This window comes from Cupressus sempervirens, chromosome 2, assembly GCF_028749045.1.
Source record: "Cupressus sempervirens isolate cs-2001-9-10 chromosome 2, ASM2874904v1, whole genome shotgun sequence".
NCBI lineage: Eukaryota > Viridiplantae > Streptophyta > Pinopsida > Cupressales > Cupressaceae > Cupressus > Cupressus sempervirens.
Window position 1 is genome coordinate 724459480 of NC_143119.1, and position 26935 is coordinate 724486414.

Here is a 26935-nt window from a genome sequence, read left to right on the forward strand (position 1 = left end):
TCAGTTTCGGATGGTGGACCTTGATTCCTTACATATTCCATTTCATCAATGGTTTTCAAAATATACATAGAATGTCACAGGTCAACTTTAATTGATGATAATTAGTAAATTTCTTATATAAATAAATTGCGGCTTTATTTATCATTGAAGATGATGACGTTGCTGCATACGATGTCAATTTTCACTAGTTATTGTACTTTTCTCTAGGAATTGTTCTCTAAGGTATGTGGCAATCAATTTTATTATGGGTTTGGTCTTTTTAATAATCCTTTCATATCTGAATGAATTATTTTATTTATTATAGACAGGATATGTGGATGACAGTACGACTTGTGGTACATCTAAAAGGACTAAAACTTGGTACGGTGCAGAAGTAAGTATGCCCCAACTCTATGTATTTCAATCTGTAATTTTTACTTTTAGTCAGTCTACAGCATTTAAAAATAGAAGTTATGAAAAAAAACAGTACACATGTTTACGTTCTTCATGTTGAGAGTAAGGATATAAAATATTTATGGTGTTCGCCTTCTTATCAAGGGAAAAAAAAAAAATGTTTATGCAATCCATATTATTACCCTGCCAATAAAAAATGTTGGAGATCTGGTTACAAAGAACCATTAGAGAAAATAAAAAGCTGGTAAGAAAGATTCTGTAGAGAAGAGATAAACGAGGCAAGGTGCTTGAAATTCTAGTGGACCGAGGACACTGGATAATGCAAGTTACAACTAACGTATGTCAATAGATAGTAGCTAACAAAATGTGAATCTTTTCTGGAGACAGCAGGCAGAAATTTATTCTATAAGGTCTACAAGATTGGCCATGACATATAATGATACATAGCCAATCCAAGTGACAAATGAAAGCGTTATTATTTTCCCCAATAAACATCATTTCAAATATTTATCCGCATGTATCAACTAAAGTGTTTAGAATATTAATCCGAAACAGTAAGATTCCTTCTTACAGTCACCGTTTCCAAATAGAATGGTTTATTTTTAACTGTCTTGGTATGCTGCCAATGTAGCTACAGAGCCTCTGAGTTCTTATAACCAGCTTACAGGAGACTAGCAAGCTTTTTAAACTCTTTACTATGGTTGGTTGAATTCCCCATAGTAAGTCAACACAAACAACATGGGAATGATACCTTTAGTGATGAAGACCAGATCTTGAACAAAACCTGGAGACCCAATGTTAATAATAATGAGGGGCATTGTAATTAATGGATTAATTATTATGTAGATCACCGACCTAGCATCCCATGTTGCATGAAGATGGTTGTGTAATGATTTTAAATACAGCTTAATACAATTAGCAAACTTAAAATAATATTTGCATATCTAAAGAGGGGTGTAGAATTCAGACCAGAAATGTTAAAGATTAAAAATTATTTAATATGTTTCCAAAGCAATTACTAAATTCTTTCATATTTTTCCACTTATAGAATATAATAGAAGATTTTTAACAGCCACGAAGCCAAATAAAGCTCATAGGACAGTGAACCTGGCAATTTATGCTTTTTGAAGTCTTGCTCTTCTGCTACTAATTGTAATGAGAATTTTCCCATTTCGTCAACCAACTCCTTGTATAGAGATCTTGTAATGAAGCTGCTGCCAAATTACTTTACTTAATTGGCTTATGTTAGTTTTGAAGATCTCTCATAGATAAAACTATTACAGTAAATATGAATAAATACTCTTACTTGTATGACTATAGAATTGCTTTGATTCTCAAATGGTGACTGTTCTGAGATTGCCGATATGGCAATGATCTTCTACAATGTCAGAACAGTTTAGAATGATCTTGAGATGATAGTGCAGATCTCTGGGACTTATAATGCCTTGTATAGATTGTTGTCCTCAGCGATCTGCCTATCTATATATACAATGGTGAAGGGTCATGACCCCTGTAGAGTCATGACTCTACATAGCTTTTGGCCACAAAGAGTCATGCCTCTACGGAGCTATAACTAACTCCACTTTAGTTTAGAGTAAACCAATACTGCTTAGTATAAGCAATTGGCAATAACACAATGCCATCGATATTATATCACTTGTGATGTTTTCCAATATAAAGCAGTCTGTCGATTATGTAATCTGCTGATAAGAATATCAATTGCATGTTTATGGTAATCATTAACAACTCATATATATGTGTGTGTGTGTGTGTGTGTGTGAGAGAGAGAGAGAGAGAGAGAGAGAGCACTAATAATTATCAGATAAATATGATACAGGTTTGCTGATAAGAATATCAATTGCATGTTTATGGTAATCATTAACAACTCATATATATGTGTGTGTGTGTGTGAGAGAGTGAGTGAGAGAGAGAGAGAGAGAGAGAGAGAGAGAGAGAGAGAGAGAGAGAGAGAGAGCGAGCAATAATAATTATCAGATAAATATGATACAGGTTTACACACGACTGATTACTTCTACAGATGTTATACATCAGCACTCCCTCTTAGCAAGGGAGAAGTAATATATCTTAGATTTCAGAATAGAATTTTTGATTACTTTATCTGATCTTAACGCTTTGAAACAATGACTAGTTAGATAATAAAAATCACCAAGCTATGTCATAACGTACATCATGATCTCTAATTGTCCGAAACAATATCTAGAGTAATCATAATAAATATGTTATCTATGATGTGTAATTGCCCGAAGCCATATCTAGAGATGTCCATAGTAATAACATAAGATTTCGTTACTCATGATGTCTAATTGTCCAAAACAATATCTAGAGATGTTCATGGTAACAAATGAGTTTGTTATCTATGATCTCTAATTGCTTGAAGCAATATCTAGAGATGTCCATGATAACAAGCCTATCATTTGCAAGATCGTCACCTTACAAACAATTACCTTCTGACTAAATATGTCCATGAAAGATCGTTACCTTTCATTACATATTTGATGCTACTAAACAACAATAGAAGCATAAACTCACATGAATTTGAAATTTTTTAAATTCAATATTCAATATTACAAATAAAACATACCAAGTTTTTCTCTAAAGTATTTCAACTTTACTTTAGCAAGACGCTTGGTAAAGATATTAGTTGTTTGCTCATTAGTATTGATGTACTCTAGTTGAATGATTCCTCGATTCACCATATCTCGAATGTAGTGGTAAGAAATTTCAATATGTTTGGAGCGATTCTTGAAAACCGGATTGGTTGAAAACTTGATGCAACTATGATAATCACAATGAATCATAGTGGGCTTCAAAGGTCTTTTGAACAAATCTGCTAACAACTTCCGTAGCCATACCACTTCTCTAGCACCCAAAGAAGGTGCAATGTATTCTACTTCAGTGGAACTTAATGCAACTGAAGTATGTTTTCCAGCTAGACCAAGAAACCATACCAGATCCTAGACTGAAACAATATCCGAAAATACTCTTACATTCAGTAGGACTGCTTGTCCAATTAGAATCAAAATATCCATGAAGTTCGATGTTGACTTTATCATATCTGATTCCCATTCTAATAGTACCCTTTAGATATCTCAAAATGTATTTAGCTGCATGTAGATGTATCTTCTTTGGTGCACACATAAACTGACTCAAGGTGTTAGTAGCATAACATATGTCAGGACGAGTATTCACCAAATACATTAAAGATCCAATAATTTTCCGGTAGTAAGTAGAATCTGTAGGTTCTGATTTGATCATATCATCTTTCAACTTTTGTAAATTTACTTCCATAGGAGTAGCAGTTGGTTTACATTCCATCATTCCAAATTTTGTTCAAATGTTGATTGTATATTTTCTTTGATTCAAAAGAATGTAGTTATCCTATTGCCAGACTTCTAATCCAAGAAAGTAGTGAAGAAGACCTAAATCTTTCATTTCAAACTCTGCTATGAGTTCTTGATTGCATTTCTTTATGAGATGTTCCTCACCTGTTATCAACAAATCATCAACATATAACACAAGAATAATCATATCATCACCATCTATTTTGAAGCATAAGTTAGGATCAACTTCATTTTTTAGAATATCCTAACTTCATTAGATAGTTGTCTATCCTTTCATACCATGCTCTGGGGGCCTGTTTGAGACCATAAAGGGCTTTCTTTAATTTACAAATATGAGTTTTGTTGTCATGAGTGCTGAATCCTTCTAGTTGCTCGATATAAACTTCTTCAATTTTGCCATTAAGGAACGTTGTTTTGACATCCATTTGATGAACCTTCCATCCCTTGGATTCTGCAATAGCGAAGATGGTTCTAATTGAAGTATATCTAGCAACTAGAGCAAATGTTTTTTTATAATCAATGCCTTCTTCTACGAGAAACCCCGTGCTACAAACCTAGCTTTGTACTTTTCAATGCTGCCATCAAATGCATGCTTAATTTTAAATAGCCATTTGGAGGAAACAACTGATTTGTTTTTAGGTCTTAGTACAACATCCCAACATCATTTTTTAGTATAGAGTTATATTCTTCAATCATCACTTCTTTCCAAGACTGATTTGAAAGTGCTTCTTTAACATTAAAAGGTTCAGTTTTTATAAGTTCAGTTAATAATGCAACATAACATGATTGATTTCTTGTTCTTTTGCTCTCTCGAATCACTTCATTAAGTTCAACTTGATTTTTTTCTATCATTTTCCTAGCCGAAAGTGGCCTCTTTTTATTGTTGACATTTTCAGAATCTTCATGATATTGTCAATTGTTCTAATCATGAAGATTCTGAAATAGCTTTCTTGATATTAGAGTTCTTTGGCCAAGATAGAACTTTGTCCTCTTGGAATGTGATTTTGAATCCTTGATCAACAAGACCAAAAATAGAGATTAGGTTTCTCTTTATTCTTGGTACATATAAAACATTTTTGAGTTGTAGAGTAATTCCTGAATTTACGTAAATTGAACAAGAATCAATTCCTTTGATAGGATGAGTAGAGTTATCTCCAAAGGTAACTTCTTCTAAGGTTTGTTCAGAGAAAGTTTCAAATTTGTCTTTAAAACCGGTGATGTGCCAAGATGCTCCACTGTCTATGATCCAAGTGTTGTGGTTTGAGTTTAATTCACTTGAAAGGGCTAAGTAAAAAGCATAGTTTTCTATTTCTTCTTTCTCTACACCCTCTCCTTTGATTTCTGCTAAGGTTGCTTGAATTTTCTTCTTTTTAGGGTAGAAGCTATGGGAGTGACCAATTTTATCACATTTAAAACATCTAACTTGGACCAATCACGTTGCTTATATGATTTGTTAGATTCCCTTTTGTTGTATTTGAATTTTCTTTTCTTGTTTGATTTTACATGAAGGGCTTGAATTTCTCCCTCATGATTTGTACTTAGTCCTCTTAATACTAATCTAGATTCTTCTTGTTTGCATTCATTCTTTAATAAATTGAATTTAGGGAGTTCGGTTCGAGAGCTTAAACCTCAAATAAATGTTTCGCATGGTAGAGGAAGACCTCTTAGTGCTATCATGTTGAGTTCTTTGTCATCAACTTGATTTTCCATTTTTGCAAGTTGATCTTTTAATTCATAAATCCTTAGAAAGTATGAAGTAATAGATTCTCCATTTTTCATCTTTATATATAATAGATCTTGTTTTAGGGTTAATAATCTACTAGTATTATTGATTTCAAATGTATCTCGAATGGTGGAGAACATCTCAAATGCAGTCTTGAGACTGAATATGGATGGAAGAATATGATCTTTTATAGAATATATTATAATTTTCATTGCTTTATTATTATGTCTTTTCCATGTTACTTTCTCTGGTTCATTTTTAGGCATGGATATGCTTGTTTCAATATATTCCTCTAATTCAATTTCCCTTAGTATTATCATTACTCTAATTTTCCATGATGAGAAATTTGATGCACCCTCAAGCCTATCTTCTAGTCTCACACGATTCACCATTTTGATAATATAATTTAGCTTTTGAAAAAATTTTAGATTTTAGATTTTAATTCTGAGTAATAGCTTTTCTTATCAGAATGACTCTGATACCATGTTAGTTTTGAAGATCTCTGATAGATAAAACTATTACAATAAATATGAATAAATACTCTTGTATGACTGTAGAATTGCTTTGATTCTCAAATGGTGACTGTTATGAGATTACCGATATGACAATGATCTTCTACAATGTCTGCAAATAACCTGTATTGTAAAGTGAATATTATATTTGTCTTTCAGCAACAAATACAGAGGAGACAAGTTAGAATGATCTTGAGATGATAGTGCAGATCGCTGGAACTTATAATGCCTTGTATAGATTGTTATCCTCAACGATCTGCCTATCTATATATACAATGGTGAAGGGTCATGACTCTACATGGCCTTTGGCCACGAAGAGTCATGCCTCTATGAAGGCATAACTAACTCCACTTTAGTTTGGAGTAAACCAATACTGCTTAGTATAAGCAATTGACAATAACACAATGCCATCGATATTATATCACTTGTGATGTTCTCCAATATAAAACAGTCTGTCGATTATGTAATCTGCCGATAAGAATATCAATTGCATGTTTGTGGTAATCATTAACAACTCATGTGTGTGTGTGTGTGTGTGTGTGTGTGTGTGTGTGTGAGAGAGAGAGAGAGAGAGAGAGAGAGAGAGAGAGAGAGAGAGAGAGAGAGAGAGAGAGCAATAATAATTATCAGATAAATATGATATAGGTTTACATATGACTGATTACTTCTACAGATGCTATACATCAACAACTTAGATGTTGTATGAAGCTTTATATTCCAAAATAAAGTGTTTCTCTGTTTTCATTGTCCCAGCTATGTGAAAGACACAAATTCTCTCTCCATGTATTTCTTTTTGAGTTTAATATATTTCTTTTGCCTTTTTCTATCTACTTATTTCACACTAAAAACAATGTGAGTTATTCCTTAAACTAAGCTATGAGAATGTTTGCTCTCCAAGAAACAACCCATTTGTTGGTATTTGAAAGTGGGTTTAAATTCCTCATGATATAATTGTGAAGAGTGCAGTCACCCTCCAAATATAAGCCAACAATCACACAATAAATGAAAGTAAAAATGCTGGTTCTTTATTACTCCAATGAAATAGAATATTCCAATACACCTACAAATATTGACCAAATTGGCTTTTAAATGTTCAAGCTAGAGCTACAAGCTTTGCTACTTAAGCTATGAATTTCAGAACTTGTTGTCCGATCATTTTTCCATGCCTAAGCTACCTCCCCAAGCTTCTATTTATAATGCTCATGAAGCCTCTTGGAAGAGCACAAATATTTTAGAAGATGGACACATGTCTTTCGCACATTACATCACATAACCTTTAGAACTTCCTAGATCTTTCCATGAGAGGTTCTTGGGACTGGGGGTTCTTGGTGGATGCATCCGCCAAGAATCCATAGGCCAGGATGTGCTTTCCGATGGCATCCAAGCATCCGAGCCCATCCAGAAAGAACTCGCATCCAAAAGGCCTCTTCGACACCAATTTTAGCATGTATTAAATTAATGATGATGAGAATGTGAATTTTTTAGAGAATCCTTATGATTTTGAGTGATAAAATTTGATTAGTGAATCTTGAATCTTGACTCTTCATTGATTAACTTTGAATTATGAACTAAGTTCTGATTTTGTAATTCAAATTGCATTGGAATCTTGAACTTGAGTAGTTTTAAATTTTCTAATCAGTTATTTCAATTTGTATATTTGTCGCTTTGTGTTATTGAAGTTTGAAGTTGAACTATTAATGGTGAAGCATCATGCTACGGAATGGTTTATTTTTGTATATTTCTAAGTTTCTTGCATTTATTTGCATACATAAATTATAGTGTGTGTGTGTGTGTATATATGGACACACCCAAACATATCCAAAATCTCCAAAACAAAAATACGCGCATCAACACCCCGCACCCGCATTAGCATCAGAACCAGCAATAGTAACCTAGCTTTTAGTTTGATTTTGATCATGTGTTTTTGGATCCTGTCTATCTAGGTTTAGTTGATGTTTTATTTGAAGTGCTGCTAGCTCATATTTCATGGCCACAAAGCACCACCAAAATTATCAGCAGCCCAAAAATATCCTTAATAGTTTTCAAATTCCATAACTTCAACTTTCTACAGCTGTTTTGGAAGGGAAAAAGCATTTTCCAACCTCCCAAAATTCTCTTCTACAATTTTTTAAACTAAGATTCTTGTTGAAGTCAATCCCAAGGTATTTTTACTCCTAGAAATATTCCTTAAAATAAAAGTTATGTTGATATTTTTTCTTTTTGAGAAAGATCATAATCCTTTATACTAAATGGAGTTTTAACTTTTTAAGGACAGGAACGACAAGGGATAGAGGGATTGTTTTTGGTACGTGTATGATTTAGGGCCAATTTTTAGGGGATAATAGGGACAAATATTAAAAAATATAGGAATTTTTATATATAGAGAGAGAAATATGAAATATGCAAATCATAACATTGACAATGCATTCAACATAGACATTTTAGAAGCTTAATATATAGCATTTGACTTGAATTGAGATTAAGAAAATTAATAAATTCAAATGCTTTGGTTGTCAATGTATGATATACATATAGTAGAAACACCGGAAGGCACCAATTTCAACCATGAAATGACATAAAATATTAAAATGTAAAAGATATAGCTAAATTACTAAACAGTAATTATAGTAGTTTGTAGTAATATATAATTGTCCATAATCAATAGGTGGTAGGTCTAAGAGTCTAAATTAAGTAGATTTGATGCTCTAATCTCCTCTTTCAATTTTTATTATTTCCTTGACCAGCTGCTCCTCTTGTTGCTCTTCTACTTTGTGAATGCGAAAATGAATTTATTTTTCCTTCTCTTTCGCTATTTTACTCCGGTATTGTTAAATGTGGTTTGCATGTCCTTGTGGGCTAGCCGACCTTTTTCCCAAATTTAAAAATGCATTGTTTTTTAACGCTGGTTGTCCAAAATTGGCTTGGCTCATAGAGGCATAGTTCACAAACTCTGAGTGCTCCTTGAGTTCTCAAGTACTCTATTTTTTTTGTTGGGCAAGTAATCAAAAGTTTAACTCTCAGTTTCTACAAACACAAAAAACCATGGGTACAAAAATCAATGCAGGTAAAACGATGGTTCAGATGTTTTTTTCACATGTTTTTGCTATAAAACCATGCATTTCTCTTTCAAGATGTCAATTTTTAATAGATTTTGATTTTTAATTCTTTCTATGTTGTCGAGTTTTTGTCAAGTTTTCTTTGAGTTGAAAATTTTGGGCTTGCAAACTACTCTCTAGGTCTGGGTCTACAAACTATGGGCAGGGGACTTTTAGCCGTCTTCGAGCACTCGCAAAGTTTTCAAGTTTTGCATAAAATGGTACAAGAGGGGGGACGAGAAAATAATGTCCCCACATTCCCATACCATTTTATGGATGGGAGTGGGTTAATTCACATCGAACATAGCAATCTTGGTCTTCATAGCATGGATTTCCATACCCATTTCTTTACAAATATTCTCAAGGGCACATATGTCCTCTTGCAACCCTTGGGTGGACCTAGCAATCAAAATAAGAGCATGTGTGTACAAAAGAAGCTTAACATATTCTCCGTAAAGAATACCATCCTCACCTTGCAAATACAACCATGTCAAAGTTTTTTGAAACTTGATATACAAGTCAAAAAGAGTAGGGGATAATGGGTAACCATGCCCAACAACAATGTTGCTCCCAAAACTTTATGTAATGTTTGCTTGAGTTTTAGTTTTTATTCAAACCTCTTCATAAAACTTATCGACAATTGCTCTAAATTGCATTAGAATACTGAGATCCTTCATTCTATGCGATTAAATTATCCTTGGGAATCATGTCAAAAGCTTCTCAAAGTCCACAAAAGATCAATGAGCTTCCTGTTTCTTAGTCGAGACTTTTTCAATGATATGCCTCATGGCGTTTTCATGATCGATAGTTGAGTGCTTTGGCTTGAAACTTGCTCGCCCTTTTGATCTTGTTTCTTTTTCGTGTACTCGCTGATCATGCTCCTTAGTCCAACCCTTCAGTGGTTCTGCTAACCCATCCATGAACAAAACCAGCAATCTTCTTTGTGGAATATTTGTAACCATAACAAAAAACCTCTGGAACTCCGATATAAAAGTCTCAATTGATCCCCATTGTTTGAGTTGTGCCAATTCCTTAAAATGCAGTAGTGTTCTTGGTATCAAACCTTTCAATCAATCTCTTTGTCCACTCAGCATAGGTATCAATCTTATCATGGACCAAAGTCACCATCCCATGGTGCTACCATTCATGAACATTGCTATCTACATGTAATGCTGCATATTTGATGGCACCATCCGCCTGCATTGGGTTAAGTTAAATGTATGTATTCAGCTTTTGCACCCAAGCTTTGGCTGTTATTTCCTTGTAGCATCTAATATGGAATGGAGAGCATATCAACTTTCTTTGAGTTCATTATGTTTTTTCTCGTTGCCCCTCAAGGGCAAGTGTTTCAAGTTCAAACCATTCAGTGGCTGTTATGTTATTCTATATTTTCTTTTTTCCTAGTTGAAATTCCCTCCAAAATAATTTTGGGATTTTCTTTATAGATATACTAGCTGTTATGCTAACTCTTTTTTATTCTTTTAGTAGTAATGAAAAATCTGGTTTGTTGAGGCTTTGATTGTTCTTGGTGAGGACTTGCAGATTTGGGTGTTAGTCAAGATCAATTATTCTTCATTTTTTATATGCAGAGTTTTTGAGCATTGATATTGACCATGTCAGTGAAAATTTGAGATAATCAACCTCAAATTTGAAAAAATACCATTGAAGCATTCATTAATATATTATATGTTTTTAAAATTATATGCCTCGTTGAGTCTTGGCTGAGTTTTTCAGGAGTCCAAGTGGCTAAATTAAAACACAGTTTAGTGAATTTTCAACAAGATTGAATATCGATTTATTTGGATTCTAGAACCTTGAATGTATTCACAACTAAACACCCATTTCCTCTTCCATTCATAGGCCTCATCTTCTAATAAGTGAGTAGACATTGAATTTAGTACTCCATGGATGGCTTCTTTGGATACAGCTGACATAATATAGCCAAGGAATACAGGTAAGCTTTCTTGGATGATTGAGCAACTTGCAGTGACTAACACACCTAAAATCCTTGATGGAGTGTGTTGGCCTACTTTTGAACTTGGCTGAATTTGAACTTTCGTAACTTGCCATATCCTATCAATTATCATTTCAAACCATCATAAGTACCTTCCAAAACCACTCGAAATAAACCTTGACACATTCTGAGCAGTTCAACTTACCAAATCAGAATACAATTAGTTTCAAAACTCTCTAATGGTTGATGAAGAATCCTTTAGCAAAATCAACCCTGACTTCATTTATCCAATGTGGTCAATTTTCATGACAGAGAACCTCTACGGCGGGATTATTTTGAAATTATAATTTTCTGCAGGACAGGTTTCAGAAAATGACAAAACTGGAATTTCGGGTGTCTGAAGCGAAAACAATTTCTGAGCTATGCTCCTGAGTGATCACATATTACCCTCCCAAAATGTCATTGACATTCATGGAAAGATATATTCCAGTTCAAAAGATATCCTATTTTCTTGCTCTGAATCTTAGCTATGGAGTTTCAAAGTTTAATTCTGAACACAGTTGATGGAAGTTGAAAAGTCTTAGGAATAATTAAAGATCCAAGAAACAGTAATGGAGGAGAAAATTTATAATAGAACATTTAATTAGGGAAGGGGTTAGAGTGTTCTGACGTGGGAGTGGGCAACTGCAAGCATGTGAATAATGAATTGGCTTATGAAGTCTGTGTGCTGCCTATGTTGATTCTCAAATTATAGTCATTGTGTAGTGATTGTTTTCAGCTCTTTTTTATCCTTCCATGTTAGCTTACATCTCAAATTATTTGATATTAACAAATAAGTCTTGTAATATTCCATTAGTCTGTGAAATGTTTATTGTTTTAGAACTGAAATCATAGTCTATCAAGCCATGTATGCTTTGATGTCTGAATTGACTATCTATGGGTTGATAAGTAGGAGATATTTTCCACAGCAAGTCGAATTGTGATATTGGTATCAGGATTCAACTGTGTAGTTTTTGAGTCAAACTCATTGACCCATGTTTCATGAGTGGTGGTTTTACACAAACCCATCTCTCATGACAATGAATAGAACACTTAGCACTCATTGGATCTAGGTGATGCTCACAGAGGTGAAGTCCATGGAGGAAACTTTGTAGTTAAGCACGCTTGAGCTGGAGTAGCACTAGGATGGGTGACCTCAAGGGAAGTGCCGGTGCTTCACCTAGATCCATTGAGTGCTAACTGTTCAATTCATTGTAATGAGAGATGGGTATGTGTAAAAACCATAGTAACGAGAATTGCCGGTTTGATCATTCAATTGTTGTTTCCTAATTTTATTTAAACCAGAGAACCACATCTTCGATTTCATCGCCATGAATCGCCGATTCAACAATTCATGCAAAAAATTCGCCAAAATCACCTTCTTGAATCACAAAAAATGGGCCATGTGGGTAGTCAAAAGTCAAGTAAAATTTTAATAAAAACACATCTTTTTTAATGTTTTTTCCCCCTTTCCTCTTTGTTTTAACCCTAAAGGGCCTTCTAATTGTTTAGCATGAGTAGAAGAGAGGAAAAGTGACAGAGAAGAAGAGAATAAAAACCACAGGTTTGCAACTAGCAAGAAGGAAGAACACCAAAGAATCAGAGTGGCTCACTAAGGTTGTGGATATGGTCTTCATTGAGGCAGACCATGAGTGGGTTGACCAGGTAGATAGAGAGGCTAAGGTTGTGGCCATGGTAGAGGAGGCGGCTAGAGCATGTTTAGGCACTGGCAGACGCACACGTGCACGCACAAACGCAGGCCATAGTAATGTTGTTCGTGAGCCCATCGTACATGCGGGTGCTATGGCTCAACAATCCTCTAGGACCTACCTTAGACACCTTAGTAAAAGGTAAACAGGGTACTTAAAGGCTTAGGCTGAGGCTTGTAATGTCCCTCACCAACAATCACTGTTTCAATTCCTGACAGGAGGCTGTACAGCCTGTAGGAACTAGAAAACTTCCACTTTAGACGCCAGGTAGGGTGTGTTACAGGTGCAGGAGGAAGACCGTATGGATGGCTATGATGACCGTATTGTGGATTATGGGGACCCGTTTATGTGCGGTGGTCTTAGAGGACTGTTCGAATGACTATGTCAACTATACGGTGGTATGGACTGAGGAAGCCGTACGGTGTGACCAATGTGCACTCGTAGCAAGCCATACAGTATATTAGCTTGGCCGTACGGTGACTGGGTCAGTCCGTATGGTGAGGAATGAGGGTGTACAGTGATTGCTTAGTTTCTATATGGGAATGACAAGGAGACCGTATGGTGTAAGCAATTACAATTCCAACGTGCAATATGGAGATGTAATGAAGTGGTGGGAGTGTAGTCAGCCATACGATGGGTTGAGATTGTCATACAGAGAAGGTTGAATGTCGTATGGCGTTTAGGATAAGGAAATGAATGAGATTCTAGTCGTACAAGGTAATACCAAGCCGTACGGTCAACCTTAGTACCCAGAACCACACAGAATACCCTTGTAAATGATCACAATACCAAACCAAATGATGTTGCAGGAAGTACATACACAATTTGCATATGCAGAGTCCAACAAGAATTGAGATGTAATTTAGCCTTCAAATTGCCAAATACAGACCAGGAACACAATCTGAATAGGTTGAGGGTTTATTCCCACCTAAACCAAGCAAGCCAAATAGGGAAGGTCTTTCACTTCCGAAATGGCGAACAATGCCAAACTCCAACGGGAATCCGCAGTATAGAGAGATATAATATGAAAGCATACCTACAAACCTCTACAAGCCGCGCTTAAATACCCATCGGGAAAAGCTTTCCGAGGGTGTACAAAGTTAGCTGACAGCAACACAAACTACGAAGACTAAATAAAAATGGGTCCAAGATAAAATGAATCAATCAGCTCGTTACAAAGATCAAATGACTACATTTTTTTTTATGACGGGGACATTACAGTCCTCCCGTCCCAAAATTTGCTTGTTCTCAAGCAAGTGCAGTGCCGGGTGCTGGAGGATCTGTTCGCCTTCCCATGTCGCGTCATCCAGCGGTAGATGTCGCCAATGTACCAAGAACTCCCTGATGGTTCGGTTCCGCAAGACCTTTTCACGCACTTCAAGAATCTCAGCAGGTTCCAAGATGAGTTTCCCTTCCTCATTGAGTGGTGGAAGGTCGGTAGTGATGGTGATGTTTTTCTCGATAGCCTTCATTAGACAGGAAACATGGAAAACATTGTGAATGTGGCTGCCCTCTGGAAGCTCCAGTTCGTACGTTACTTCACCAATGCGACGGATCACGCAGTAGGGACCATAAAACCGTGGCTTTAGTTTCTCCTTCCCTATTCCCTTAAATGAGGACTGCCGGTATGGCTAGAGCTGAAGATAGACCAGATCCCCCACTTCAAAACTCCTCTCTATCCAATGTCTATCGGCGTACACCTTCTATCGATTTTGTGCTTGCTGTAGATTTTCTTTCAGGCTCCTCAGAATGTCTTGTCCCTCCGGAAGCCAATCCTTTGCCCTAGAAGCCCGGCTGTCACCTAGAACTGTATCAATGAAGGAGAGTGGTTCGTGCCCGTACAGAACCTTGAACAATGCCATCCTGATCGACATGTGATACGTGGTATTGTAGCAGTAATCCCCGACATGGATCCATTTCACCCATGTGCGTTGTTGTGCCGAGACGTAGTTCCGTAGGTAGCCTTCGAGCCATCTGTTCACAATTTCAGTTTGGCCATCCGTATGTGGGTGTTAGCTTGTGCTCGGTGATAATTCAGTCCCTGCCATCCAAAACAGTTCAGTCCAGAAGATACTGACGAACCATCCATCTCGATCACTGACAATGTTTCGAGGTAACCTGTGCAGGTGAAAGACTTCTCTGAAAAATAGTTCAGCGATTTTTGCAGCTTGAAGGTTCGAGGGAATGGCGAAGAAGTGAGCATACTTTGTCAATCTGTCAAATACCACGAAGATGCAATCCTTTCCATTCACCTTGGGAAGACCTGTTATGAAGTCCATTGATATACTTTCCCACTTATGTTCGGGAATCGGTAGAGGCTGTAATAGTCCGACAGGAAGAGTGTGTTCGGATTTGTTCTGTTGGCAAACAGTACATTCTTTGACATGCTACAACACGTCCCCTTTCAGTCCCTTCCATGAAAATCTCTCCCGAATACTTCTGTAGGTCTTAAGGAAGCCGGGATGTCTAGCCAGAGGGGAGTCGTGCACTTCCTTCAGGATCTTCTGCTTCAGCTTGGATTCTGGCACTAGGTAGGTTCGATCCTTATAATAGATGATATCATTCACCACCCTATAACGATCATCATGGATGTAACCATCCATTATCTCACAAGCAAATGTATTTTTGGAATATTCCACCAATAGTTGCGCCTTCCAGTCAGCTAAGATCTGGTCCATTGAGCAGATGGTGGGTTTTTTGGACAAGGCATCTGCAACGAAATTTTTTTTCCCTTTTACATATTCAATGTCAAAATCAAAAGATTGAACTTTCCTTACCCATTTTTGTTGCCGTTCGTTCAAGTCCCGCTGCTCCAAGAAGTATCTCAGACTGTTGTGATCTGTACGGACAACAAACTTGGCACCAACTAGATATTGCCGGAACTTGGTTAGTGCGTGTACAATGGCCAACATTTCTTTGTCATAAATAGAGTACAAGCATTCTGTTGGTGTAAGCTTCCTGCTCTCATAGGTGATGGGGTGTCCATCCTGCATCAAAACTGCTCCAATGCCTTCCCCTGACGCGTCGCATTCCAAAATGAATGGTCGGGTGAAGTCAGGCAGTGCCAGAACTGGGCAAGTGGTCATGGCCTCTTTTAGCTTATCAAATGTGAGCTGTGCTTCTTCGTTCCATTGGAAAGCCCCTTTCTTCGTCAGATCCGTTTAAGGTGCGCTGAGCTGAGAAAAACCTTTGACAAATCTTCTATAGTAACTGCACAACCCGAAGAACCCTCGCAGATCCATGAGAGAGTCTGGGGGAGGCCAGTCGAGGATAGCCTGAATCTTCTCCTAGTACACTTGAACCCCGTATTGACTGATGACATGCCCCAAGTATAATATCTCTGTCATTCCGAACTCACATTTGGACTGTTTGGCAAATAGGGACTGTTCTTCCATGATACTCAGAACCTTGTTGAAATGTTTCAGGTGCTCCTCTCATGTCTTGCTATAAATGAAGAGATCATCAAAGAATACCAACAAATACTTATGCAATTATTTGTTAAAGATGCGGTTCATGCACGACTGGAATGTAGCAGGTGCATTGGTCAAACCGAATGGCATGACCAGGAACTCATAGTGTCCGTAATGGCAGTAGAAGGTCGTTTTCTCCACATCCTCTTCCCTCATTTGGATATGATGGTATCCGGAACGGAGATCTATTTTTTAAAAATAGACTACGCCATGTAGTTCATCCAATAGCTCATCTATCCTCGGGATGGGGTACCTGTTCTTTATTGTCCTTTTGTTCAGAGCGCAATAATCCACACATGCGCAACGTTCCGTCCTTGTCCAACACCACGAATGACGCGAACGGGCTAGAACTGGGACGGGTCCATCCCTTCTCGAGCAACTCTTGAATCGTCCGCTCAATCTCATCTTTGAACTTCTTGGGGTGGTGGTACAGTGTGGTTATGACAGGTTTCGCCTCTGATTCCAACTCTATTGTGTGTTCAAATCCCCGATGCGGTGGTATGCTAAGAGGAATATCCATGAAAACCTTTTCATGCCTACTTAAAATGTCCTGAAGCTCCTTATCCCGTGGAGGTGTTCGGTGCCCCTTTATAGGTTCCGCCAAGATGAATCATTGCATAGTCCACGCAACATCATCATGCTGTAGGATTGCCTCCATCCGATGCGCAGACACTTCCTTCGGTCCTTCATTTGCCATCCCTCGAAGGACCACCTTCTTTCCATCAGCCACGAAAGTGAAGTCCATTCGCTTGAAACTCTGAGTGTACTCATCAAGCGTCTCCATCCACTGTATGCCAAGAATGACTTCCATGTCGGCGAGGTCCACTATGAAAAAGTCCTTTATCACCGTATGATTCGCCATCGTGATGCTCAGCTGAGGAACAGGTGTGTGTAGGGTAGGAATGTCCCTCTGGCAACCCTGACCTGGAAGCTAGCATGTGCCTCTGTCAGAAGATTTCTTCGCTTTACCAAGGAGTTTATGAAATTCAATGTAGCTCTGCTATCCAACATCACCATGACCTTCTATCCCTGAAGGGTACCCCGCACATGGAAAATTGTGCACCTTGGACTACTAGCCAAAGCAATGGATCCACTGCGCTGTATCAAGGTGGCAATCCTCTCCATACAGTTTAAGTTGGCCGAGTTGGTGTCACTGCTAGGTTGGATATCTTCTACTGGCATTTCCTCCTGTTCTTGTTCGTCGTCTTCATCGGACAGTACCTCGATGTAATGAATTTTTCCTTTCCCGAGGCATCGGTGGCCAGGTTCCCAAGGCCCCTTGCAATTGAAACACAGCTTCTTCCTTCAAAGTTCTTGTCGGGATGCTTCATCCAATGACAGCTTCTTGGGCGGAGGTTTGTCTCTCGAGAACATCAATGACTTTGGTTATGAGGATGAAGATGATGCTGACGACGAAGCCATGCTTCGTGCCTTACTAATTGCTTCTGACAATGTTGACGGTTTGAATCCCTTCATCCAACCCTTCAGAGGTTTTGCCAGCCCATCCATAAAAAGCACGAACCGCCTTTGTTCCGAGATGTCCGTGACCAACACAGAAAGTCTTTGAAATTCGGCGATGAACTGATCCACCGATCCTATTTGCCTCAGTTGCGCCAGATCCTTGAAATTGAGCTCGGGATCCTTTCCATCAAATCATTCTATTAATCTCTTTGTAAACTCCACATAGGTCTTTATTTGATCATGCCCAAGTCTGATAGTGCCGTGATGCCACCACTCGTGTGCAACGCCCTCCAAGTGCAACATGGAAAATTTTATCGCTTCTTCTACAGGCAGAGGATTTAGCTGGAAGTATGTGTCAGCCTTCATCACCCACACCTGTGTTGAAATGGAGCCCGAACCATCAAATGGAGACAGGTTCACTTTACTCAATTTTCTCCTCAGATCATCATTAAAGTATCCTCCTCTGTTACTGCTTCTTGCATATCTCATTCTTAGATCTGTGTAATCCTTGTAGGAAATGTCCTCTTCAAGATTTTCATTCCTCCAGTCCTCCCTTATCTCTTCGAAGGTTGGAAGTCTTTCTTCGTGAGGTGTCTCTGTCCGTGGTGGGAAAGTTGGCATGGAAGGTCGAGAGCGTGCTGGGTGAGGGTGTGATCTGCCTGCCGCCGAGTCCGCACTATGCCCATTCTGTTCTCTAGATATTTTGTCTTCCACCAACTTCTTGAGAGTTTCTTCCATGAGCCGCTGCATATCAGTGATCTGTGCCTGGTTCCGGGCAAGATCCCTCAGAAGTGCAACGAGTTTGGCACCTGCCGGTTCCCATTCCTGTTCTTCAACCATTCGATCAACGAAATGTGTCCTTCTCTTCCGGCTGTAAGCTCGCATTCACCGTCCACAGGATGGCAAGATCAATGGCTCTGATACCACTGTAATGTCCCTCACCAACAATCATTGTTTCAGTTCCTGACAGGAGGCCATACAGCCTGTAGGAACTAGAAAACTTCCACTCCGACACCAGGTAGGGTGTGTTACAGGTGCAGGAGGAAGACTGTATGGATGGCTATGATGACCGTACTGTGGATTATGGGGACCCGTTTATGTATGGTGGTCTTAGAGGATTGTTCGAATGACTGCCAACCGTACGGTGGTATGGATTGAGGAAGCTGTATGGTGTAACCAGTGTGCACCCATATCAAGTCGTACGGTATATTAACTTGGCCGTACGGTGGGATTAAGTGGTCGTACGGTGATTGGGTCAGTCCATACAGTGAGGAATGAGGGTGTACAGTGATCACTTAGTTTTTGTACGGGAATGACAAGGAGACCGTACGGTGTAAGCAATTGCAATTCTAGCGTGCAATATGGAGATATAATGAAGTGGTGGGAGTGTAGTTAGCCATACGATGGGTTGAGATTGCCATACAGAGAAGGTTGAATGCCGTATGACATGTAGGATAAGGAAATGAATGAGATTGTACCCGTACAAGGTAATACTAGGCCGTACAGTCCGCCTTAGTACCCAGAACCACATAGAACACCCCTGTAAATGATCATAATACCAAACCAAATGATGTTGTAGGAAATACATACACAATTTGCATACGTAGAGTCCAACAAGAACTGAGATGTAATTTAGCCTTCAAATTGCCAGATACAGACCAGGAACACAATCAGAATAGGGTGAGGGTTTATTCCCACTGAACCAAGCAAGCCAAATAGGGAAGGCCTTTCACTTCCGAAATGGCAAATAGTGCCGAATTCCAACGAGAATCCGCAGTACAGAGAGATATAATCCAAAAGCATACCTACAAACCTCTACAAGCCGCGCTTAAATACCCATCGGGAAAAGCTTTTCGAGGGTGTACAAAGTTAGCCGATGGCGACACAAACTACGAAGACTAAATAAAAAATAGGTCCAAGATAAAATAAATCAACCGGCCCATTACAAAGATCAAATGAGTACATTTATTTTTATGACGAGGACATTACAAGGCTGAGGCTGTGGCCAAGCGTGAGGATGATGATGAGGCTTGAGCTAGACCCTTGTTTTTTCATTTTGTTTACAGATACTGATAGACATACATTTCATGGATCTTCATCTTACATACACGATTTGATGTCTTATGGTTCTTCATCTTACAGACATTCTATGATTTGACTTATTATGATCCTATGATTTCTATTTACTTCAGCTACAATTTACATTTTACGTGTAACGTAGTTACGTATGTGATGAATTTATCATTTATGTGCTATGTTTATGTTTATGTATGTTAGCTTCTATTTGATGATGTTATAGTGTGTTTAAGTTATATTCAATAAAGGGTGCATGAAATAAGTTTTAAATTATTAAAATCTCTAAATTTCAAGGGTTTTTTAAATTTGCCGATTAGTGGCTGATCCAATTCCGATTCATGGCCGATTTGTGATTCGATTCGGCCTTGCCAATTCCAATCTGTTGGTAAATAGATTTGTCATAGTAGTAATTCCCAAATGGAGTGTGTGGCAAATTGTTCACAACAGTTGGATAGGCCCTTGGTATGCGGCCTTCCTCTACGTTTAGAGGGGCAGCTCCCTCGTATGATATGATTTTTAAAGGGTTTTTCGAATAAAGAATCTACACTTAAAGGATCAAGAGAAAGCCATTAAGGATGAATGCACCACACGCCTTTACAACCTTCTTGAGTAAACAAGATCGATAACAAAGGTAATCAAGAACTACACTTGAGAGCAACTAGTATTATCAGACACATTCATTATTCATAAACACTCTCACAGTACCATGAGAATATCTGCTACAACATATAACAATTTTGATTTTAGAATAAGAAACCCAAAGCAGATCTCATTTCATTTCCTTGTACTAAGAAGATAATAGAGATTTTTTGATTTCAGAGATAAAAAGTGTACATACTTTCCAAAATTTATCCTTAGATCAAAATTTCAGCATAGTGTTCCCTTATTTTCAAAACCAAAAAGTGCCCTTTACAAAGCCAATAGATGTCCTTATATAGACATAGAGGTTAATAACTACCTCTTCGTGGTTAATAACCACCTCCAAAATACGTTGTTTTGGGAGGTTAATTAACCTCAAGAAAATTAACCTTAAATGACTATGACCACTATTTAAAATGTATGGCTTGGAACGTGTCTTTAGAAGGTTGAACGAGAACAGATTTAGTTGAGTATTCTGTGAAAGATTCTCATTGCCTCCTGCATATGGCCATTATAAGCATAACCTGAGAGCAAGGTGTTCCAATGATTGAAGATTACAAAACTCTTTTGGCAGAGCTTCCAAGCTCGTGTTAAGACATCCATCCACCACAATCTTTTGTAGCTGGTGCAATTGCCCTATAGATTTTGGAAACATTGCAATGCTACCTAAAATAACCAGCTCCCTCCACTGTATCGGTTGCTTTACTTTACTAGTCCATATTTTATTGAAGAACCCAATAACATGCATAATTCTCATATTATCAAAAGACACGTATGCACAATCGCGCCAGAGAAGCCGCATGACGTCTTTTGTGATTTTGCTATTCTCACCTTTCAAGGAATCCTCATTCGCTACTAGAACCCTTATAGTTTGCCTCTTGTCACTAAAATCTGTAAGTCCAGTCCGATCTAACAAAGATTCCCAAACATCCTGGACTTGCCGCGAAGTAATCCTCCTAATACTCCGAGAGATGAAGGCAAACTGCCACATGCACTAGATAACTTCTCCACCAAATATTCAAGTCCTTTGTTTTGGAAAAGCATGTAGACAGAAAAGCTCTTTCACAGAAGGTGAATTCAATCTTTTCATCATATAAATAGAAGAAATTCCATGACTTTTCAAAATGCCGACATCCCGTGTTGTGACTATAACCACCCTGCCAGATCTGACGTTACTCTTTTCAGGGAGCAAAGCTTCTAGTTGTTCAACATCATCTATGCTATCCAATGATGACAAAGAATTTATGATGCTTAAGATGATGTGATATTGCTTGCTTGCATTTACTGCTATTTTTAAATGTCGTAGTATAAACATCACCAAGAAGATCTTGCAACATACCAACCAGGGCATTGCCGACAAAAATCTACTTTCAATTATCAATTTATGAACTCTCATGCGGTACCAGTTTGGCACAGGCTGATAGGATGTTGGCATAGGTTGCCGAGGTTGGCTTTACAATAGCCAATTTCATTCAGTTAAAGACCTCCATGGCCTTTTCTACAAGTCCACTCTGAGCATATCCCGTAATGATTGCAGTCTACGAGACCACATTAGATTGAGGCATTTCCTGGAAAAGTTTTAAAGCCTTATCAACAACACCATTCTGCATATATCCAGTAATCATAGCAGTCCAGAAAACCACATCTCTTGTAGACACTTTGTCAAACAATTGGCCAGCAGCTCCTCCTTGTAGTGATGCTAATCTAGCACAGGCAAATATAACGCTAATCATTGTGACTGCCTGGGGTTTTATAGGTGAAAATTGCATTTCACGAAAGATGGACAAAGATTCAGCAACTCGTCCATTCTGAGCGTACCCAGAAATCACTATATTCCATGAGATGACATTCCTTTTGGACTTTGTTTTAAAACATTCGCCTTCCAATGCTTAGATATCTGCACTTTGAAGGACTGGTAAGTCAGCGCATGCCCGGCTTATACTCACAATGTTACTTGGTCAAGTTTCAGATTTTCCAGTTGCATTTGATGGAAAAGATTCAAAGCTTTGCCGGCACGTCCATTCTGAGCATATCCGGCAATAAGTGAATTCCATGAAATCAAATTCCTCTTCTTCATCTTGTTAAAGACTTTGAAAGTGATATCTATCATCCCACACTTGGAGTACAGAGCTATGAGGGAATTCCCAACAGAGACATCTACCAATTCAAACCTATTTTTGATGATCAAATTATGGATACACTTGCCCTCTCTCAGAGCTTTTAGACTGGCACATGCTTGCAGAGCACTCATAGTATGTACAGAATCAGGTTTCACATCATTAATTCTCATCTGATGAAACAGTGCCAAAGCCTCAGAGGCAAACCCATTTTGGGAATATGCTGCAATTGTTGTATTCCATGATATTGCATCTCCCTCAGGCATGTTATCAAACAACTGGCAAGCGATCTTTACACACTCATACTTGGAATACATGAATATGAGTGCATTCACCACAAATAAGTTAGACTCGAAACCATTTCTGATTCGATGATCATGAACTTCCTTGCCCTCTTCTAAATCACACAGCAAAGCACATGCCTTGAGCACGTTAAAGGTGAACTTTTCAGCATGTACGCCTGCATCTTGCATTTGGTAATATAATCTAAGAGCTTCCTTACAGATCCCCATACAGGTATAGCCTCTGATCACAGTGAATTATCAAGAATTCCATCTGATTCATCTTCATTGTTATTGCCAATTAGTCTCATTTACATGTCTGACTTCTTATGGAAGAGTTTTAAACAAGTTAATCACTGCCTCATAGAGGTTAAGAAATACGTGTTTTTGGAGAGGTTAATTAACCTACTCCAGAATGCGCGTTTTGAAAATTATCATTAACCTATTTGAGAGGTTAAGAAATACACATTTTTGGAGAGGTTAATTAACCTACTCCAAAATGCGCAATTTGAAAGTTATAATTAACCTTTTTGAGAGGTTAATGGTTAATGATAAACTTGAAAACGCGTAATTTGAGTCTCTTCATTAACCTGCTATAACTTGGGGCTCAGAAGTCGGATTTTGAAAATTTCAAGTGCTATGCGGAGCTAGGAACGAGCCGGAAACATGAAGACTCAGAAACTCACAAAAATTCAGGGATAAAATAATCATCCCAATGATTAAAATGGGACGTATTTCACACATAACCAGAGGATTAACAAGTTCAAAAATTGAAACACTTTATGACCGGGTAACACAATCCAATTCTCATCCTTGTTACTTTGGTAGAAAATACTACTCATGAAACATGGGTCAATGAGTTTGACTCAAAAACTCCACAATTGAATCATAATAGCAATATCACTATCTATGGGTCACTATTCAAATATCTTCCTAGAAGTTATTTTGTTCATTTGCATTCTCACCTTTCCTGCTTTCTGGTTAAAAGCATATGCATTTAAAAGTACAAATTATATCAGATGAGGGAGTTGTACCTCTAAAATTGAGAGGAAATATCATTAATCCAATAACAATCTCTCCAAATATTGGCTTATTTATGGCTGCCCTGCAGATGATTTGGGGTTGTTTCTCAAAGAAAACTTCAGCGACACTCTGTTCACCAACAGATTGCATGCATCAATTTCATGCTAACAACTGAAATTAATTTAAAGTAGTGTAACCAATGATACCACAAGGTAAGCTATGGAGAAAAGTATCTACAATATAGGACTGATAGCTAATCTTGGTAAGATTTGAATATAAGCTCACACACTTAAATCGTACAAGTATGAGTGAAATTCGGCCAATTTGGATTGCACTTTCCCTCTAGATGCCACATGTCAGCATATCTCTGCATCGCTTGTTGAAATGGAACCCACCTTTCTGACAACATGCTCTTGCATTAAGCTTTGGCTTAAGAGTACATGCATTAGGCTGACTTCCACTTGTCAGAATAGCACACTAGCACACATCCCAATCATCTCTGATAGATCTGACATCATGCCCAAGATCCAGTAGAAAGTTAGATGTCTTGCACAAGCACTAGTCTCACCCACTCGACCAGACCCAAATCCACCATGACACTGTGATGTTGCGACATTGCGGCTCTGACAGATTTGGGGCCTGCTGGAACAAATATAATCTCTGGATCTCATAATATGAATCTTTTTAAAGCTTTATGTTTCTGAAAAGTAATTTTCTGTACAACTTTAAACTTATTTTATTTTGATAAGTGTTTTTCTTACCAAAATTTTCCTGTTCTCTGTCAAGGCACTCTATCATAAAATTATTTATTCTAAATTCCATATAAAGAAAAACAAAGTTGATTTTGTTCCAAACTTAACAAAGTATGGTGTCAATTTGATTCATTGACTGATATTTTGATTTCGACACAAAACTTAGTGCATGTATTGAGCAGCTTTTAAAATTTTGATTTAGGTTTATTTTGAATATTTTTTATTTTTCTTATGTTTCTAGAAAGTAAATAAAAGTCCATCTCTTAACTGACAAGTATTCCTCAGTTATGAATCCTTTTGGAATTTTATGTTTCTGAAAAGTAAGAATGTAGTATCTGTTTAACTGATTTTGTTTTGATAAGTGTATTTCTTTTTAACTCTTTCCTGTTTTCAATCATCGCTGGATATTGGATTATTATTAATTATAAATTCCATATAAAGTGAAACAAACATGATTATCGTTTCTCCCCCAAGTTAACAAAGTATTTGATTGGTTAGTATATTGGGTTTTGACACAAACTTGCTGTGTATCTTGAGCAGCTTTTGGATTTTTGTATTATTCCTATTGTTTTATAGATACTGCTTTATGTTTTTAGAAAGTAAAGATCAAACTTGGTATATCGGAAATAAGGTAAAAACATTAACACTTGAAATGTTTGATGGATGGCAGTGCTTTCAAATGCGCCTTGCAAAGACGTTTAAAACGGGTAAAATGGAAGAGCATTGCTCAGATTTGTCTGATGAAAATTATGCATAATGATAAATGCAATCTTGATATGATTTAAATTTAAATTTCCAGCTTGAATATAATACAATTTTTTTTTCCTGTTACAATCTAGATAAAAGGAGTGGCTGATGATGATGGATTGAATGCATTCTGTGATTATTTTTCAAAAGACATTTTGCTTTCCCCGGTAATTTTAAATTCATCTCTTTCTGTTGATTCTTAGTTCTTTATTTTCTTTTACATTTAAGGATAATGTGCAATCAACTTTTCCAGTTCATTGTAATTTGCTGTTTTTCTTTAAGATGAAAAAGGTACATTTTCACTTTACTATTTTAATGGATTTCACTCCTAAGAGACAAGAAATGCCACTGTGACTTGCAGGGAACAACTGTTGATTTTCATCGGTTGCCAGGAGGACACCTAAGGACAGAGAGTAAGTAATTTATTATTGTACTGCAGTTTGAAGGATTGTTTGATATGGATAACCTGCTTCCTATGCTTAAGTGGATGCTTAATACAATTCGTGGCACTTTGCAGTTGATGGCAAGGAACTTGGCACAATCTATAGCCATGACCTCTGTAGTGAGTTCTACTTTTTTTCATGCCTGGGAATTTTGTTCAGTCAATCTTGGCAATTTCTTTTCCTTGGTCTGGTTGATCAAGCTGTCTCTTCACAAATTATTTTTTTCACTTAATCATATAAGGATTTTTTATTGTGTATTTGATGCTTACACAGGAGCTTTTTTTGAGATGTATATTGGAGAAGGTCCCATCTCATCGAAAGCAAGGCAAGAAATAGGGGAGAATATTGGTCGTGTTCTTAGAAAATGTTGATACGTTGTTGCTCATATTCTTGAATGGTAATATTTTCCATTTTTGTAGCTGAGTTCAATTCAAGATTAGGAGGGGTGCAATTTTGGTGCTTGAAGGCATATCTTTCACCCCTAATAAAATAGAGTCCATCAAATATCTGGTATTTACCATTATTTAATGGAAGTGACACAATCTTTGAATACTGGACTATTTGTGGGGAGATCAATATCTTTAGAAGACAAACAATTGCCTTTTCCATCCAATAGTATATCATCAAATTTGTCGACAAAACTGTATTTCTCTTGTCAGATTAAATGACTTCTAAACAATTGATTAATTGTACATTTGTTGTATCACAAAAATAATTATAACAGAGATTTTTTCACCATTACTATGGTTGCCACCAATCTTTTAATAGAACAAAATTATAGTTTGAGTCGATTGTCTAATAATCCAAAGGAGGTTTGAACTTGAAATAATATTGCAGATCAGGAAGAAAGAAATCTTCCTAGTGTCAGTGTAGGTACACCTACAAGAACACTGGTTTCACTGGAACCTAAAACACTTATTTGATGATACAATCTGCATATGCATTGGCACTCAAAATAAACCAGTCCCATGATTACACTATCCAACAATTTGCAGAATTGCAAAAGTTTCATAGTTCAGAGAAGCATCAGTTAAAAAGTAAAGATTTGTTTGAGACTATTGCACATGCTATAAGGAGAAACTACACACCCTGATGTACATGTGCAAGAACGCACGCAGATAAACACACATGCACAGAGT

General features: G+C 37.5%; 1 protein-coding gene across 2 annotated transcripts in view; it reads left to right on the top strand.

Moving 5' to 3' along the window:
* FAP2 (Chalcone-flavanone isomerase family protein) overlaps window positions 1-26537 on the top strand; it is a 128416-nt gene extending 101879 nt beyond the window's left edge. For both annotated transcript variants that reach the window (XM_089815166.1, XM_089815165.1), the window contains exons 6-11: window positions 305-373; window positions 25277-25313; window positions 25446-25520; window positions 25715-25766; window positions 25871-25915; window positions 26070-26537. In XM_089815166.1, coding sequence (XP_089671292.1) covers window positions 305-373; window positions 25277-25313; window positions 25446-25520; window positions 25715-25766; window positions 25871-25915; window positions 26070-26167 — 376 coding nt within the window. In that variant the 3' untranslated portion in view covers window positions 26168-26537. The remainder of the gene's footprint in view (window positions 1-304; window positions 374-25276; window positions 25314-25445; window positions 25521-25714; window positions 25767-25870; window positions 25916-26069) is intronic.
* The last annotated feature ends 398 nt before the right edge of the window (window positions 26538-26935 follow it).